Genomic DNA, 15,148 nt, shown 5'->3' with positions numbered 1-15,148 from the left:
TAAAGGGAAAAACACAGATCTGTTTAATAAAATTGTGCAGTCAACCATTTTTTTCTCAAATGACAAAATTTGCTTTTAACTAGTCTGTATCAGGAATTTAGTGCCTGTGGTTTCTTGGGATTTTTAAAGATTCAGCCTCTGAGAAATTTAAATAGATGTTGAACATAACTTGTACTACAGATGTATATAAGGAAGTCAGTGTCCAGTTTGTATTATGTGCATGCCTGGAGACATCAACTGGTATGTATAGAGCTTTTAAGTTTTAAACAGTCTGATCGTGGTGTTCGTTTTTAATTGCCTTGACTTAAAGGCTCCTTTTCCGTTGCTGAACTATTTTTAATCAGGCTATAGCGATGGCAAAATGCTCAGCAAAGGGAAGAGTGTTTATGACTACTTAATAGAAATCCACAAGTGCAATTGCATCTTTACTGAGGCAAAGAAAGGAAGATGATTTGGACCTGCTTAGGATGTGGGAAGTAGCTGCATACAAGGAATGTGGGCCAGGAGGAGATGGGACAAACATCTGAAAATCAACTAAGGTTATGTGCAGGTGTCTATGTGATAGGTCCTTGCTCTATGAAAATGGCAGTAATAAGAGATGATGTGCTGAAGGAAGTTAACTTTTTTTGTATTTCCTTCCTTCTGGATGGATGTTCAAAGGCCGAAGTTTATAGCTGGTTGCCTTGGAAGATGATGAGAATGTCTTTAGGAGCCCAGCACACAACTAAAAACTTGTAGTGCACGATGGAATTCCCAAATTGAAAAGTCTTTAATATTTACTCTTACGCTGAGTGTAAGCTCTTGAGGAAGTGACATTGCTGACCAAATCATTCTTTGTACCAAATCATTCACCTAGGCCGCAGTAACAAACTAAGTCAGAATCATATTTGGAGAATCAAACACCCCCCCCCCCCCCCAAACCCAATTGTTGGTGAAAAATCTGTCAATTCCTTTCTCCTTCACCCCCTTGGGGCTCCGTGTATGGTCATTTTTTCAATACATGAGCCCACATTTTTAAAAAGAATAGGAATTTGCAGCATCCAAAATATTCCCACTTCTGACACAGAAATGAAATGTGTTCTGAAATGGTTTTCTTGAAATAAATGATCTGCCATCGACTGTGAGATGAAGATGTCTCAAGTGTACCTTTTGTAAAGTACAAAAAAGTAATGAAAATACTTTGTATCTTTAAGTGCTACTCTTAGGGTTCTTTTTCCTCTTTTTTTTCCATACTGTTGTTCTCTGCTTTAGTTCCAATGGACCATTTTCAGTTTGTCCAGAATATTACTGAGCCCTGTTTTTATCATTTATTTTAATTCTATTTGTTTTATTTCTAATTTAGCAACATAATTTTAGGTTAAATTGGAAAAGGCAATTCTCTGTCTCCTAATAATTGAAATTCAGTCTTTTTACTTTGTTTCAATCTTTCTTATTTACCATCTCTCATTTTGGCACTATGCTGTTTCCTCTTGTGTGCTTTTCTGTTCTGATCCCTTGTTTTTTCTACAGATGGGTTAAGACGTGGATGAGTTTGCCCTCAAAATGTGCGATGACTTGTTTGAGAAGGTGTTCAGATGACAGTAACTTCTAAGTCACCTTAAAAATGAGTGATTTAACAGTCCAGACAGTATAGTTTGCTATTCTTGCTCAAAAAGAAAATCCCATAGTTATTTTTTTCCTTGAAATTACCCTGTAGGTTGCACTGAATACCAATACATGTACCATTAATTGCAGTTTGGCAGCATAATACTGTAGTCTAAGTACTGTTAAATGGGGAGTATGGGCTGGTTAATCTTTTGTTGTGAACTTCTTGGTATTAGCAGAAGTGTAATGTGCCAGAGATGTGCATGCTTCACCTATGGCAACAAACTGCTTTTTCTTTTTTCCTGCAAACATAAAAGCCAAGTGGGAAGGGAAATTTCATAAACCCAGTGCTATTGTGTCCTCTGGTCTAAGCCATAAAACAAGAGTAACAGAGACATTCCCTTTGAACTTGAAATCCCTTTCTAAGCTGCTGATCTAACCTCAGTGAGAGAGGGAGATGATACCAGCCAGAAAAATTTCTCTTCTGGATATTTCCCTCCCACTCACCCCCCCCCCCCTTTAAAAAAAAAAAAAAAAAAAAAAAAAAAAAAAGTCCTTAAGTGAGTTTGATGCTGCACCTCTGCCCATAAATTTAAAAAAATATTATCGTAATGTAGGTCAGTGAACTGAAACGCCACTGTACACCATGGGGGATTAAAGTCAGAGAGGCAGCCCTCTCCCACTCCCACTAGGTCATATGACAATATAAACAAGAAATGCAAGGAGCCCTCAGCTTTTTCTTGCCCTAATCCTTTGTTTATGCAGCACTTAAACTGACTTTTGGGGTCGTCTCTGTCTGGCATTAAAGCCCTAAAGCTTTTTGAAGTTTCCCTGAAGTTAATAAAATTAGTCTGCCCTCATTGCTAGGCCCCTTGCTGTTGCTTCAGAACAGACTACATATCCCTTACTGTCCTTGCGGCATTTGGCTTTTTAAGTTAATAATATTTTATAACAAAAAAAGAGTGTTTGAGAGAGAAAAGCAGAAAGATCTCCCAAAAGGCTATTCAGCTAATAGGCAAAGTGATTGCCATTGTAGATGTTCTGAGAACTCAAAGGAGATTAACTTAAAATCCAGTGATTGGAGGTAAATTGCTGGTAAAGTAATTGGAAGTGTTGAGTTTCAGTTGGAGAGAACAACATGCATTTCTGTGGCTTTCTACGAAGAAGGACTAAAACAAAAATTTACTCTTTTATTTTTATAAAACTGTCTTATAGTTGAGAAGATGAGGACTCCTCCATAGCAATTACCTGTGAGCTCTAGCCCCTTCACTCATTTATTTTACTGCAGAGAGTCATCAGTTATCTTAGTTCTTGTTACACCAGGTATTCTGTCATTATTTAGTTGTCCTTAGGGATACATTGGTGAGAGGCCAATCTCTCTCTTGCTCCCCCTCTCTCTCTTGCTTCCCCCTCTTGTGTGTGTGGTATTTAGTGTGGGGGACCGAGACTCCAGGACATAAAGGTTTTGTTTCCAACTGCCGCTCAACTTGCTGATTTCCTATAATCTTAGAGCTGTTAAAGCATTTTTTTTCCCCAAACAGCCTTTTCAGATACCCAAAGAATAATGTTGGTTTGGACAGAATATTAACAATTAGCTAGAGGAGGAATTTTTTTATTTGTTGACCAGCCCAGTGAAAGGAACAATGCAGATGACATTCTTGGCCCAGGGTATTTGCAATTGCAGTGCTAGAATTAGTATACAAGTGCAAGGGCCTAAAAAGAACAATTACTTTTAAGAGGAGTGTGCGGTTTCTTTTTTGTTTTGTTTGTTTTAAAGCATTAAATGAGTATGACACACTTAAATGGTATTTTTTTTTATTATCGTATATATTATTTTTAGGTTTTCATTGCTGGTTCACTCAGAAGTACATGATGCATACAACACTTCACAGAAATCATTCTGAATTTTTTTTTGACAGCCTTGTCAGGGAGGCTAAACTGAACCATGCTAGTATGACTGTTCACCCTACAATTCAGTTTTTTAATTATGTTAAAGATAACTTTGAAGGTCTTGGTTGGGCAGGTTGTATATTGTGGTTTATGTTGTCTTCCTGTCCCATTTTGGGGAAGAACTATAGAAATAGTAGATATATGGAAAAGTCCTTACTAGAGTGTAAGAGATCGTCTGTATTTCAAATACAGCAGTGAGAAGCAAGTAGTTAGCAGTGGAGAAGAGTGTTCGGTTTTGAAATTCCTCTTTTAGGAATAAAAGATTTATAGGGAGAGGTAACATCTTTAATTGAGCAGTTGATACAATTGGAAGAACGACAAGATTTTGAGACCGTAAGTGCTTTCTCAAGTCTGAATGAACAGTTTCTACCTTTGCTAGACTTCTGCAGCCCCAAAGAAAGGCGTATGTGCATGAAAGCTTTGTTCTCTCCGACTATGTCAGTTGTTCTAATAAAAGATATTATTCAGTTTTAAATTTAAGCCAGAGATTGCCAAGCAGTGATTGATACTACCATTAATAGTTCACAAGCTACTTCCAAGCAGTGTATGCAAAAAAAAAAAAAAAAAAAAAAAAGGCAGCCCCAAGCCCTGACCTTTTGCAAAAAGGCAAGGAATGGATATTTAGGCAGCAAATGCTGTCCAGACATCCAAATGCCTCTGCCTACACTCCTGACTTTGCACAGCTGAGAGTTGCTTCTCCTATTGTCATCTCCATGTGAAAGAAGGAAGAAGAGCTGTGGATATTTTCGTCCCTGCATGTGTATGTGGTTTGGGGGGTGCTGGTGCTGCCAGTGCGCTCTCTGTGGTACTGCATGACCCTTTCAAGGATGGTTATAGCTGAGGGAGTGAACCCTGTTTAAAGCAAATTATAAAATTTGAATTTATGATGCTAGATTTACTGCTATGCTATGAACTGAATCTTTTGGCATTAAAATACGGGCATACCTGTGTAACAAATTTAAAAATAAAGAATGCTAGGGATTTGAGTCTGTGTGTGCATCCACTGTTGTTTGTAGAAGAGGCTTCAGGGAAGGAAAGTAGTTTTTAATAAACCTGCAACACTCTGAATCATCATTTAAACTGAATAAAAGGAGTATTCAAAATCTGTTGCACCTCTTGACCATTATTTGTAGTTGTTTTGTTCTGTGAAATTTAGTTTAACTCAGAATTAGTCCTAAGGTATGAGGAAGAGAAGAACAACTTTTGCCACGATTAAAAATAAATAAATAAATAAATATTACCCCTTATTTCTTCTGATAAGTAAATAAAAGCTCTTGCTGTAGCTATGAGGTGGAGTAACTCCAGGAGTTAAGCATACAAGGATATTCACACCTACAGGATTAGGCTCACTTGACTGCACCTTATACTTATTTGTAATGCCTAAGGGAGGATAGTTTATCTTACCTTGCCTACCAACCTTGCTGCCTCTTGTTTCTGATAGCTTAATTAAGAATCCAAACTTGGAATAGTTCTTCCCACTGGGTTACAAACCTTGAAATTAAATTTGGATACAATAGTCATAAGGTTTTTAGGTTAACAAATCAACGGGTGTGTAAAGGTGACTATTTAAAAGGCTGTATTTAGAAACTGAGTAATTCTGTCACCTCTTTGAAAGTGTAGCTGTTGGAATGCAGTTCTGGAGCTAAAAGACAAAGAATGTTTATATAGGTGATAATGTACTTGCTGGTAGGATAAGTAGTGGAATAAACTTTTTGTGTGCATTGATACTTAAGTGCCTTTCACAGAAAGATTTCAAAGCAAATAAGAGATTTTAACCAGTCTTTACAGCACATTGAGGCAGGTTTCCCTTTTCCTATATTACAAAAAGGGAGGTAAAAGCAGAAATATATTAATTTCTATCTACTATAGTTCTGGACACAAATTGCTTTTAAAACTGAGCTGTTCTAGATAGCTGATCTAGTGCTCTTTGTTCATTAGAGGGTAAATGGTTTCCCAAAGGCAGGGTGGTAAGTCACCAAACTATAGTGCATCTCATACGTATAGTTTTTTCTTGTCACTCTAAGCTGTAGACTCATGAAATCATATTTCTTCTGCAGGTGATGGATGATTACAGTGTGATTGGTCGTTCATTGTTTAAAAAGGAAACGAACATCCAAATTTTTGTGGGTCTAAAAGTCAAACTATCTACAGGAGAAGATGGAGTAATAGAAGGCGGCTTTGGACAAAGTGGCAAATTTAAAATCCGAATTCCAGGTAGGTGCTCATAATTTCAGTGAACAAATGCTAATCTGTGTCAAGTGTAGAGAACCTTTCCATATTGCAAGTCTGTTTGAATATTTCCAGTATCTTCCTAAAGGATGAGTCATCAGCGAATATCCACGTGGACCATTGATTATTTGGTGGATTGTGCCTCCTTTAATTAAATGTGGTGGTTGTGACTTACGAGATTGAGTGTCCTGAAGCCACATCTGTGTATAAACAAACACAAGTCTCAAACTGGCTTCTGTTTAAGTATCGGTAACACAGGAGTTATGCTGTGCCCAGAAGGGTTTGTGGAAATCTCGCTGCTCTTAAAATATGTATGGTTTTCAACAGAGCCATCATGAGCAAATGAAATAAAACAAACCTGTAATCATTTTCACCTATAGCTACTTATTAAATATAGCATTCTGTATGCAAGTTCCTTAGGTTGCTCTGTTCTGCATGTTATTATTACCCAACTTGCCTTTAAGGAAAAACTGCAAGCACTTGAATGAATGAGTTTTTAGGGATCTCAATTTTTTTATGGCTTTTGTCTTTTGGTTTTTTAATTTTATATCATACTGTATTTTTCATCCTTGATGAATTACTGCAAGGATTTCTGCCTCCTTAGCGTAGTGCGTGGGGAATGATGGGTGCTAGAATTTATAAGAAGTGTCATTACTGTTGCTTTTTCTTTTTCTGTTAAGGCTAAGAAGTTATTCTGAGCGTCTGAGCAGCAATAATAAATACTGCATTTAATTCAGATTGTAGGATAGTATTTTAGCAATACTAGTAGCATAACACTAGCAGTACTTTGCATTTCTGTAGTGTTTTCAGCTCAGTTGCTGGTAGTTAATCCTCTGCTCTTTCTGGGCAAATGAGCAAAACTACTTCTGTTGTACAAAGGGAGAAAAGGAAGCATGATGTTGTATGACACCAAACAATCACATACCAATTGATCTTCAGAGAAAACTGAAGTTTCCTGATTTCTTGCCAAAGATGGACTGTTCTCCATTTAACTTCAGATTTTTTGATGCAAATGCACTAAATTTGGCCCCTAGCAAACAGTCTTTCTTTTGACTTGTCAAATAAGAATTTCTGACTAAGCAAAAGGCTCCTGTTTTCTATCCCAGCTGTAATAGTTCCATCTTTGTCACCAAATGGCAGACTTTGCAAGTAGGACTGAAAGCCTAATTAGCAAACAGAATGCATACTTAAAGAAAAATTTTATGGGGTGCATGTATGTTTTTCGTTTTTCTGTTGTGGAAAAGCTTTTAAGCATTCACTAAGACAGGTAGCTTCCAGTAGGTGGTGAAATAATGTGTGAATGGACCGTGCCACTGGAAAGGGTTCAAGCTGAAAATCAAGATGACATCTTTAATGTAGTGTTCATGGTAACTTTTGTTCTGTAGAGATAGTAGACTGAGCAGCTGGCATATTTATTGCTCATGCGAGAGATCCAGTTTTTGAGCTTCTTGGTGAAAATGGCTGTAGGAACTTGCAAGTGAACGTTAGCATATACATTTTAATGGGCACTGTTGAAATGTCACCATTAGTGCCTGTTTACTATCTAGCAAGTATAGTTTGGTGTTATGTCTATTCTTACAGTGTATTGGAGCACTGGATGTAGAAAAGAACTTTACTTGGAGCTTGCTGAGTAAAGGACAGTAAACTCAGAACAAAAATATTGTGAAGGAGAGCAACAACAGGAAGATGGCATTTACATTGCCATTTCCAAATTTTGGATTGAGCGTACCCTTCTTCATGGGACAGGGAGACGCCTAATAAGGAGGAGTCTTTGTCATCTTTGTCAATGTAAGAAAGAACTATAACTGTGAACCAGCAGTTGTGTTAAGAAAATAGCACATAAATTTAGAAAATGGCTTTTTAGTTTGAAAGTTGAGTTAATGTAGAAAGAAATGATGCATTTCACCAAGGTGTTCCTTATCTAATCTTATGCTTTCCTGGTGTTTAACAGTAGATCATGAAACAGAGGGTCCTTTATTATGTCTGCTCTTCAATGAGAAGAATAGGTATGCAAAATATTTGAATTTAGTATTTCTAAAAGGTAGGCAGAATAAAGCTTTGTTTTGCTTTATTTCTGGATCAAATTTGGGTGCTTTAGCTCATTGAAAAGAAGAGGCAATAAGCTAAATCAGCTCACTCATAGTATCTAGCAAAGCATGGTTAGCAGGGGAAAAAATCACAGAATTTGGAAGGGTCTAAATAACTGTTTCTTTAAGAGTTACAAAGACTTGTGTGTAGGGGGAGGGCTATTGCTGTGATGCTGTTTAAGTCAACTGCAGTTCACATTCCATTGTTAGGTCAGTGTTGCTTTTTTAATGTGTCTGCATCCTGTTTGTGGGTTTTTCAGTTTTTTTATTAAATTTAACTGGATTCTTCTCTCCCTTCCCCCCTATTCTTCAGCTTCGTTCCACTCATTTTCTGTTTTACAGATTTCTTTTGTGAAGTCTTTCTAATTTTTTTTTAACTTTATTTCTTAGTGATTCTTTCACAAATATATCAGGGAGTGGGAGGGAAGGGAAGGAAATGTGCAAGTTGAAAACTGCCTTGAACTGCCTCAGCCTGGCAGTCAGTCAGTCTTGTCTTATTTAAAACCAGTCTTAACCTCTGGAATTGAATAGCTTGTTTGAGTAGTTAACCTTATGATAGCTGACGGCTGGTTTTATTGTTTTTAGAGGTTTCTTTCTAAAAATCAGGTAGATGTATCAGCGACATATACTTTGACTGCTTTAAGGTACTAGTGAAATGTGGCACATTATAGTCTGTTACAAGGGTTGTTCTGGTACCACTGCTGGTGGCAACAAGCTCCAGCACCATCGTTGCTCACATGAGGAAGTCTTGGGGTCTCCATGTGTTATTGCTTTGTCACTTGGAAATGGCTTGTGTTTGACTATTGATCTTGGTTTGGGGACCTTGTGTATGTTATGTTTTCTGTGGGCTGAAATTTGGCAGACCTTGGAACTGGGAATGATAGAACACAGGATCTGTTTCTTTTTCTGGCACTGCTTGTGTGCAACAGTAATTAAGATACTCCTCTCTGTTTTTCTGTTCTGTAAAATGGGGATAATTATTATCTATTCTAGAAAAAAAAATGCCATGAAACCTGATTTACATTTATTTCAGAATTTGACTATTGATATGTCTTGAAAAGGTTCAATTATCTTCCTTTAGAATAAAAAAAACATGCATCTAGAACATAGCATGCAATTTGGAAGTTCCTCAGCCCCTGAAAGATGTCAGCAATTTGGAAGAAATTCAGGGAAGAGCAACAAGAATGCTGAAGAGGCTGAAGGGATTGATTTATGAGGGAAAGAAGATGAAAAGAAATGCATGAAACTTGGCTAAATGATGTCTAAGTGGGAGATACGATTATCTGAAAGTTCTTGAAGAGCATAATGGAGAAGAATCCCTTCGGGTGGTCTAAGGAGGTAGAACCAAGGCTAATAGCATGATATAAAACAAAGCAAAGTATAGCTTGATTATTGAGAGATGTTACTTAGCAGAGATTTCTTGCACTGCAGAATCATCTTTGTAAAGGAAGAAGCTGAAGCTCTCTTTTGAGAGTACTCATACATACATTAGTCTGGATGTTTGCTAGTGCCTGTTTTGGGAGTTTAAAACAAACAAACAAGCAAACAACCCCCCCCCCCCCAAAAAAAAAAAAAAAAAAAAACCAAAAAACAAACCCAGGGTGGTGGAAATTAGAAAAACAATGTATTTTTCATTTGCTTTCTGTTATGTTCAGGTAAACTTTTATTGCCTGAATGACAAGATACAACTTTCTACACTGTTTACAGTGTCGTCTAACTTAAAGAAAAAAAAAAAACCCACAATATAAGTGTGTGTATACGTATATGCACATTTGCTGGCAAATCTGCTATTCTGTAGGGCCAGGTTGTGGAGTTATTTGTGTTTTAACAAAGGAAAAAGTTTCAAGATGTATTACTTTGCAAAATGGCTTAGTTTTCAGGCTGGTTATACAATCAAATACATAGGAAGAGGGACATAAGCAGAACTCTTGTGAACTTACAGCTTAGTTTAACAAGCTGCTTAAACAGAATTTAAAAGCAAATTTAAACAACCCTAAGTTATGCAAGTGTGTCTATGTGCGTGTGTGAGAGCTACTGATGAAACATGTCTTGTTGAGACAGGTAATATGTAGCAGCTGTTGTAAATGGGAGCACTGCATTATACGGTCTGGGTGAATGAGTGGAAAGTATTGTTCACCTTTGAAATCAAGAACAAGTTTAAGGAGACAGAAACTGTGTGTTTAGGTGTTTTAGTCTAAAAAAGACAAAAGCTAACAATGATTATCTTTGGAAGATGGTTATTTCAGTGTGTTGCACCTAGGAATGTCATGTCAGTTGATAAGAAATTCAGAGGAAAGTTCAGTGAATCATTTGAATAAGTTATTGTTAATTGCTAATTTTGTAGCTTCTCTTGTCCAAGAATTTACCCCATCGAAGTTGGCTGATATACCCTGTCAAACTCTGTTTGATTTGTGAAATCACAATCTAATTTGAGTCTAATGACATCATTTAACACATTGGCTCTAGATATTTCAATTTCATTGGTTCTGGCATGTTGTTTGTCTTATGTTTAATTATTGTAAAATGTAGCAGCTTTTAAAATCTAATTGGGACATACATGATATCTCAGACATAGTTCACTTTTCTTTCTGGCTCTGCTTTTACCATCTAGTTGTGAGTAAAGTATTTGTCCTTTCTGTTGCACTGTGGTGTGTTTGACTGCAGTTTTTTTCTTCTCTTTTTGAGCTCAATACAGTAGAAATTGCTATACATGAGATGTGCTAAAAAGCTACATTATTTCTTAATGCAAAAGAAGTGGTGCATATCTAACAAATTCATAACAGTTCAGCACATTTCTGAATTGAGCAAATTTAAAAATGTAATAAAATGCACACTGTTCACAGGCAGAGATACAAATGAGAAAATTGGAATGTGAGCTTTTTTACTTTGGTATTGTTTGTACCTGTTCAGGATAATGGTAGTCTTAAAGTTTCTTATGACAGGTGAAGACAAACTTGTTTGTGACCATTTCTATTGTTGCCAGTTTTATAAGTGTTCTATTTATAAGTGTTATTGCACTTGAGAGAGCAAGCCTGTTTTCACTGTTTCCACTTCTTGTCTTGGTAGAAGAGTTGAATGTATCATAAAAGTCTGCTCTCAACTAATAGTGTGGATGACGTTCTTAGTTCAGGGGTCACAATGCCTCTGGGATCTTGCAGTGTTGGTATAAGATGATGTAAAGTGGTAAGAATTAACCGATGTGCTCTTGTCCTTGAGACTTGCTCAATTTTAAGTGAAATTAAAGGTAGAACTGTTGAATATTGTGTTTTTCTCTTTTCCTTAGTGTATTGTGGAGATGCTGTGTCTTCAGTGTGGTATTTCTGTGTCTCGCTGCATTCGTTGAATTAGATCCTGCACTGACTTGTAAAGTTCCTAATGATATAGAGGGAAAGCGCTGATTTAAGAACTGTAGGTGAGCAGCACTGCTCTGCCTAATTTCAATCCCAGTTGAAAGCTGTGGATTTAAAAGCTGGACTCAAGTTATTTCTTAGCATTCCATTTAAGAGACAAGGAAATCAAATGAATAGAGTCTAAATAGTATGAGGGAAACTGGAGTTGTACAAAGATGGAAACATGCAATGGGAAAATAATTGTGCATCCCATGGACTCCCATAATTTCCCTTTAGGAGTATCTTAATTGTGTTGTACTTTCCTTTTCTTCAAGGGGTGTCTTACTTTCTTCCGATAGCTCTCAGCTACTATATGCACACCAATGTAGCTAGCATTTATGGAGTATTAGTTATAGCTTCTTTCATACAACTGTAGGAGATGAACTTTAAATAGTCAATAGTAAATAACTGTCATATTTCAAACTCTAATTTGGAGGGCAGTCCTTACTGACATCAGCAGGAATAGGGCAGTCTAAACTCTTTCATTGCACTGAATAATTAAACAACCTGTCACGAAGCAGCGTACTTTTTTTGTGGGAGATCTTGGCATTTGGATTCTTTGCTTGTGTTGCACTAAAATAAGATAATCTTTTTTTCTTAGGCCAAATGAAATTTGGGCACATTTAAAGTCCATGTTTGCTCAGTCTGTCTCCTCTTTTAATAAAAGAAAATAAAACATTGTTGGCTGCAAGGGTCTGGTAGGTTGCCATCCGTGTCAGTATCAGGTAAGGCTGAGCAGGATTTCAGTCAAGAGGAGAAACAAAAGCCCAAGGGCAAAGAAATCTGTGTAGCTGTGTTTTACTTAAAAGCTGGAGATTAGCTCTGCTTGTTCTTTCACAGTCTCTCTTCCCTTACCCTCTAAAACAAACAAAACCGAAAATCCTTAAGGGGTACTTCACACACAAATCTCCTATCCTTTTTGTGAAAGTTGGCTAGTACAGTATGGACAGAGGCTGGGGGAAGACTGCCAGGGAAGCATCACTTCCCTTATATGATCCTCTCTTGAGTGGATTAAGCTGTAGTGATGTAAATCTCCCAGTGACCACATAAGAACTAGGAGTTTATATTGCATTTATATGAAGAAGTTGGACAGAAGGACTCAAGTCTGCCTTTTAAGAGGTGACATCCTGCAAGCCCATATTGACTTTTGGAGCTGAATATCCAGTTTTCTTGACCTTAGGTTTTTTTTGCAGAATCAAAGTCAAGATTTGTGCATGTTCCCTCTGAATGAAAATGGAAGTCAAAGAAGTGTTAATTTATTAACTGTCTCTCTTCCTCATCCATGGTATTATCAGTAGATCTTAGTCTTGACAGTAACGACTGGAGTCTGTCTCTAAAGTTAGAGCTTTGAAGAGTGATGTATGGATTGTAAAGACTGGTTTGACAGGCAGTGTCGTTGTGTACTAGAGTGGATAGGGTGCCCAGGGGAGGTTAAGACCCTTTGGATATCAAAATATAATTGGAGCATATGTTTAGCAGGCTGCTGTTCTGGGGTCAAGCAGACACTGATGATAGAAATATCAGGCACCTGGTGACACAGCAGTATTTATTGCGTGCCTCTGGAGAAGAAAAAAGTCCAGCTCCTCTGTAAGCCCTTGGGTTGGGTACAGTACAGGGTTTTTGTCTTCCTATGGAGCTAGAGTCAGTTTTGAGTAATTGAAAGGAATGAGATGAGCCAGCTTTTTTTCTCCCCGAAACCCCTTTTATGTCTGTGCAAAAAGAACTTCAGAAGTGTCATCGGCCTTCAGCAAAAACACTTTATACCTGAAAGATACCCTTCCCACAAGCAGTGCTAACTGCTGTATTTGGAAGGACCATTGGTATTCCTGCATCACTTGATGTAGTCCTAGTGTTTCTTCCCTATTCATCACACATACCAGTAACTATGACACTCCCATTGAAGCTAGTGTTATGAGTGGGCTTCAGGAAAAAATGGTGCTCTGTGACTAATTGCTAGTCAGTCGTAAAGAGCAATGTGCCCTGAACTCTTCTCCTTGCCCTGGATAGAGAAGCACCTTGTCCTTGCACAAGAGTGAGCTTACCCTCATAGCAAACTCAGGTCACATATATGAGATGTTCCTAAGCCATGAGGGCTAGGTGCATAATTTAAACTAAGATATGTGCTCAGTTGCATGTTTTTAGGATCTGGGATTTCAAAAGAAGTGCACTTATCTTGAGATTTGTGGTGAAACTGAGAGCTGGTAATACTGCTTATTATAACCTTACTTCTGTGTAGGGTCTTCTGTGGTCATGCATCTTCCCAGTTAATCCAGGCTTTGTTATTCTGAGGGACTGTAGTTATTGTTGAAAGTTGCATTCTCTGACAGAAAAGAAACATCTTGTATATTTAGGGCTGCTACTTTGCTGGTTTTCGAATAATCACCACATCAGCCGTAAGCTACGTGGTCCCTGTTGTGCGGTCTAGATCACTGGCGAGGACGTGTCTGGTAATTGATGTAGCCAAGCAAGCCGCTGTGCTCTCAATTCATATTTGCCATCACACTGTCACTAACTTATCCGCTGACCTTTTCCAAATTACCAAATATCTTGCAGCTTCATTTTGCTTTCGTGTAAAACACACCATCAGGCTGCCATAAGCTTTGCCTAATGTGCTTAGGAAATTCTTTGTTAAAAGGAGTTCTTTTACTGTAAGTTATCCTTTTGTAGGAAAAAGGAAAATATGTTAGTGGGTGGCAAAATTAAGTACTCAATCAGGAAATGAGCAAGTTTATTTCCTCTATAAAAATAATCCTACCCTATTTTGCATGTGCAATAGTCACATAGTCCCACAAAGTTACAAATGCAGAATAAAACTATATTCAAATTTTTTAAATCTTGCCACACTGTCATTTAGAGTACTGTTCACTTTAAGTGGAAAGACCTTGCTGCATCTACTGCAAACTCAAATATCCTATTCCATATAGACTAAATTCTGCACTTAATTTTGATTTCACTGGATTTATGCTGCTGAAGTTGCAAACTGTTTGGATTAGAACATGGCATGGAACAACGTGATCGTCTTCCTCTCATTTAATACTATAGAAGTTTAATTTGGTAGTGTACCATACACACACAAGAGCAGGATGCATGTGCTACCTTCTGTTTGTTTTGTTGTCCTTTTAGGTGTTTCATTTTGCAAATTCAACACTTTCAGTGTAATTTCAAGTGTGAAAACATTTCTTTTTTCTGGAGAAAGAATATAGCTAGCAGTGTTTTTTATTATGTGTCTATACAAATCTGCTAGGCAGCATTAGAACACACACAAAAAGTTTCCTAAATACTGTATGTCTCCTAGAACAAGTGGGAATTTCCACTTTTGTTTTTAATTCTAGTCTAGTTCAATGTAAGGCACCATATACTTTCCACTGTAGTGTTGGGATGCTTCAGCATATGCCTTGAAAAAGTTCTGAAGGGACCAAGCATGGTTTCTTCAGAAGTGTAACAAAATATATATGTCCGATAAAAGTAAAATTAGGATTTCCGTTAATTATGGAGGAAGTTCATTTCCACTCATTTGTTAAATGCTATACTTCTGGAAGGGAAGAGACTTTTTTTCTTGCTAAGGGCTTAGTTGATGTCTAATATAGCTACATACGAGAGATTCAGAAGATCCCTTTGGATCCAATTATGGGACTAGTCTGCATCAGGAGACTGCTAAAAAACAATACTTTTCCTTTAAAGTGATCATGAGACACTCAAAAAGTGCTGGGGACTTGCATGTTTTATAATTACTGCCCCTAATCTTTCAAATGTTTAATGGGAGTTTTGTTTTGAAGGATTACTCATTTTAATGAGAAGTGACTGCAAAGTACTCTGGGCACAAGTAGAACATGAGATTTCATTGCTGTCTGTTTGGGAACAACTCATTCTGTCCCCCTTCTAGTGGGTAGCTCTCTCCAAGAGCCCCCT

At 37.4% G+C, this 15,148-nt stretch overlaps 1 protein-coding gene across 1 annotated transcript in view; it reads left to right on the top strand.

Moving 5' to 3' along the window:
* EEFSEC (eukaryotic elongation factor, selenocysteine-tRNA specific) overlaps positions 1-15,148 on the top strand; it is a 128,980-nt gene that overhangs the window by 82,017 nt on the left and 31,815 nt on the right. The window contains exon 6 of the mRNA XM_026093115.2: positions 5,592-5,748. Within this exon, the coding sequence (XP_025948900.1) occupies positions 5,592-5,748 (157 nt within the window). The remainder of the gene's footprint in view (positions 1-5,591; positions 5,749-15,148) is intronic.

The sequence above is a fragment of the Dromaius novaehollandiae genome, chromosome 12 (genome assembly GCF_036370855.1).
Source record: "Dromaius novaehollandiae isolate bDroNov1 chromosome 12, bDroNov1.hap1, whole genome shotgun sequence".
NCBI classification, from domain to species: Eukaryota; Metazoa; Chordata; class Aves; order Casuariiformes; family Dromaiidae; genus Dromaius; species Dromaius novaehollandiae.
This window is presented reverse-complemented; position numbering and strand designations above follow the sequence as displayed.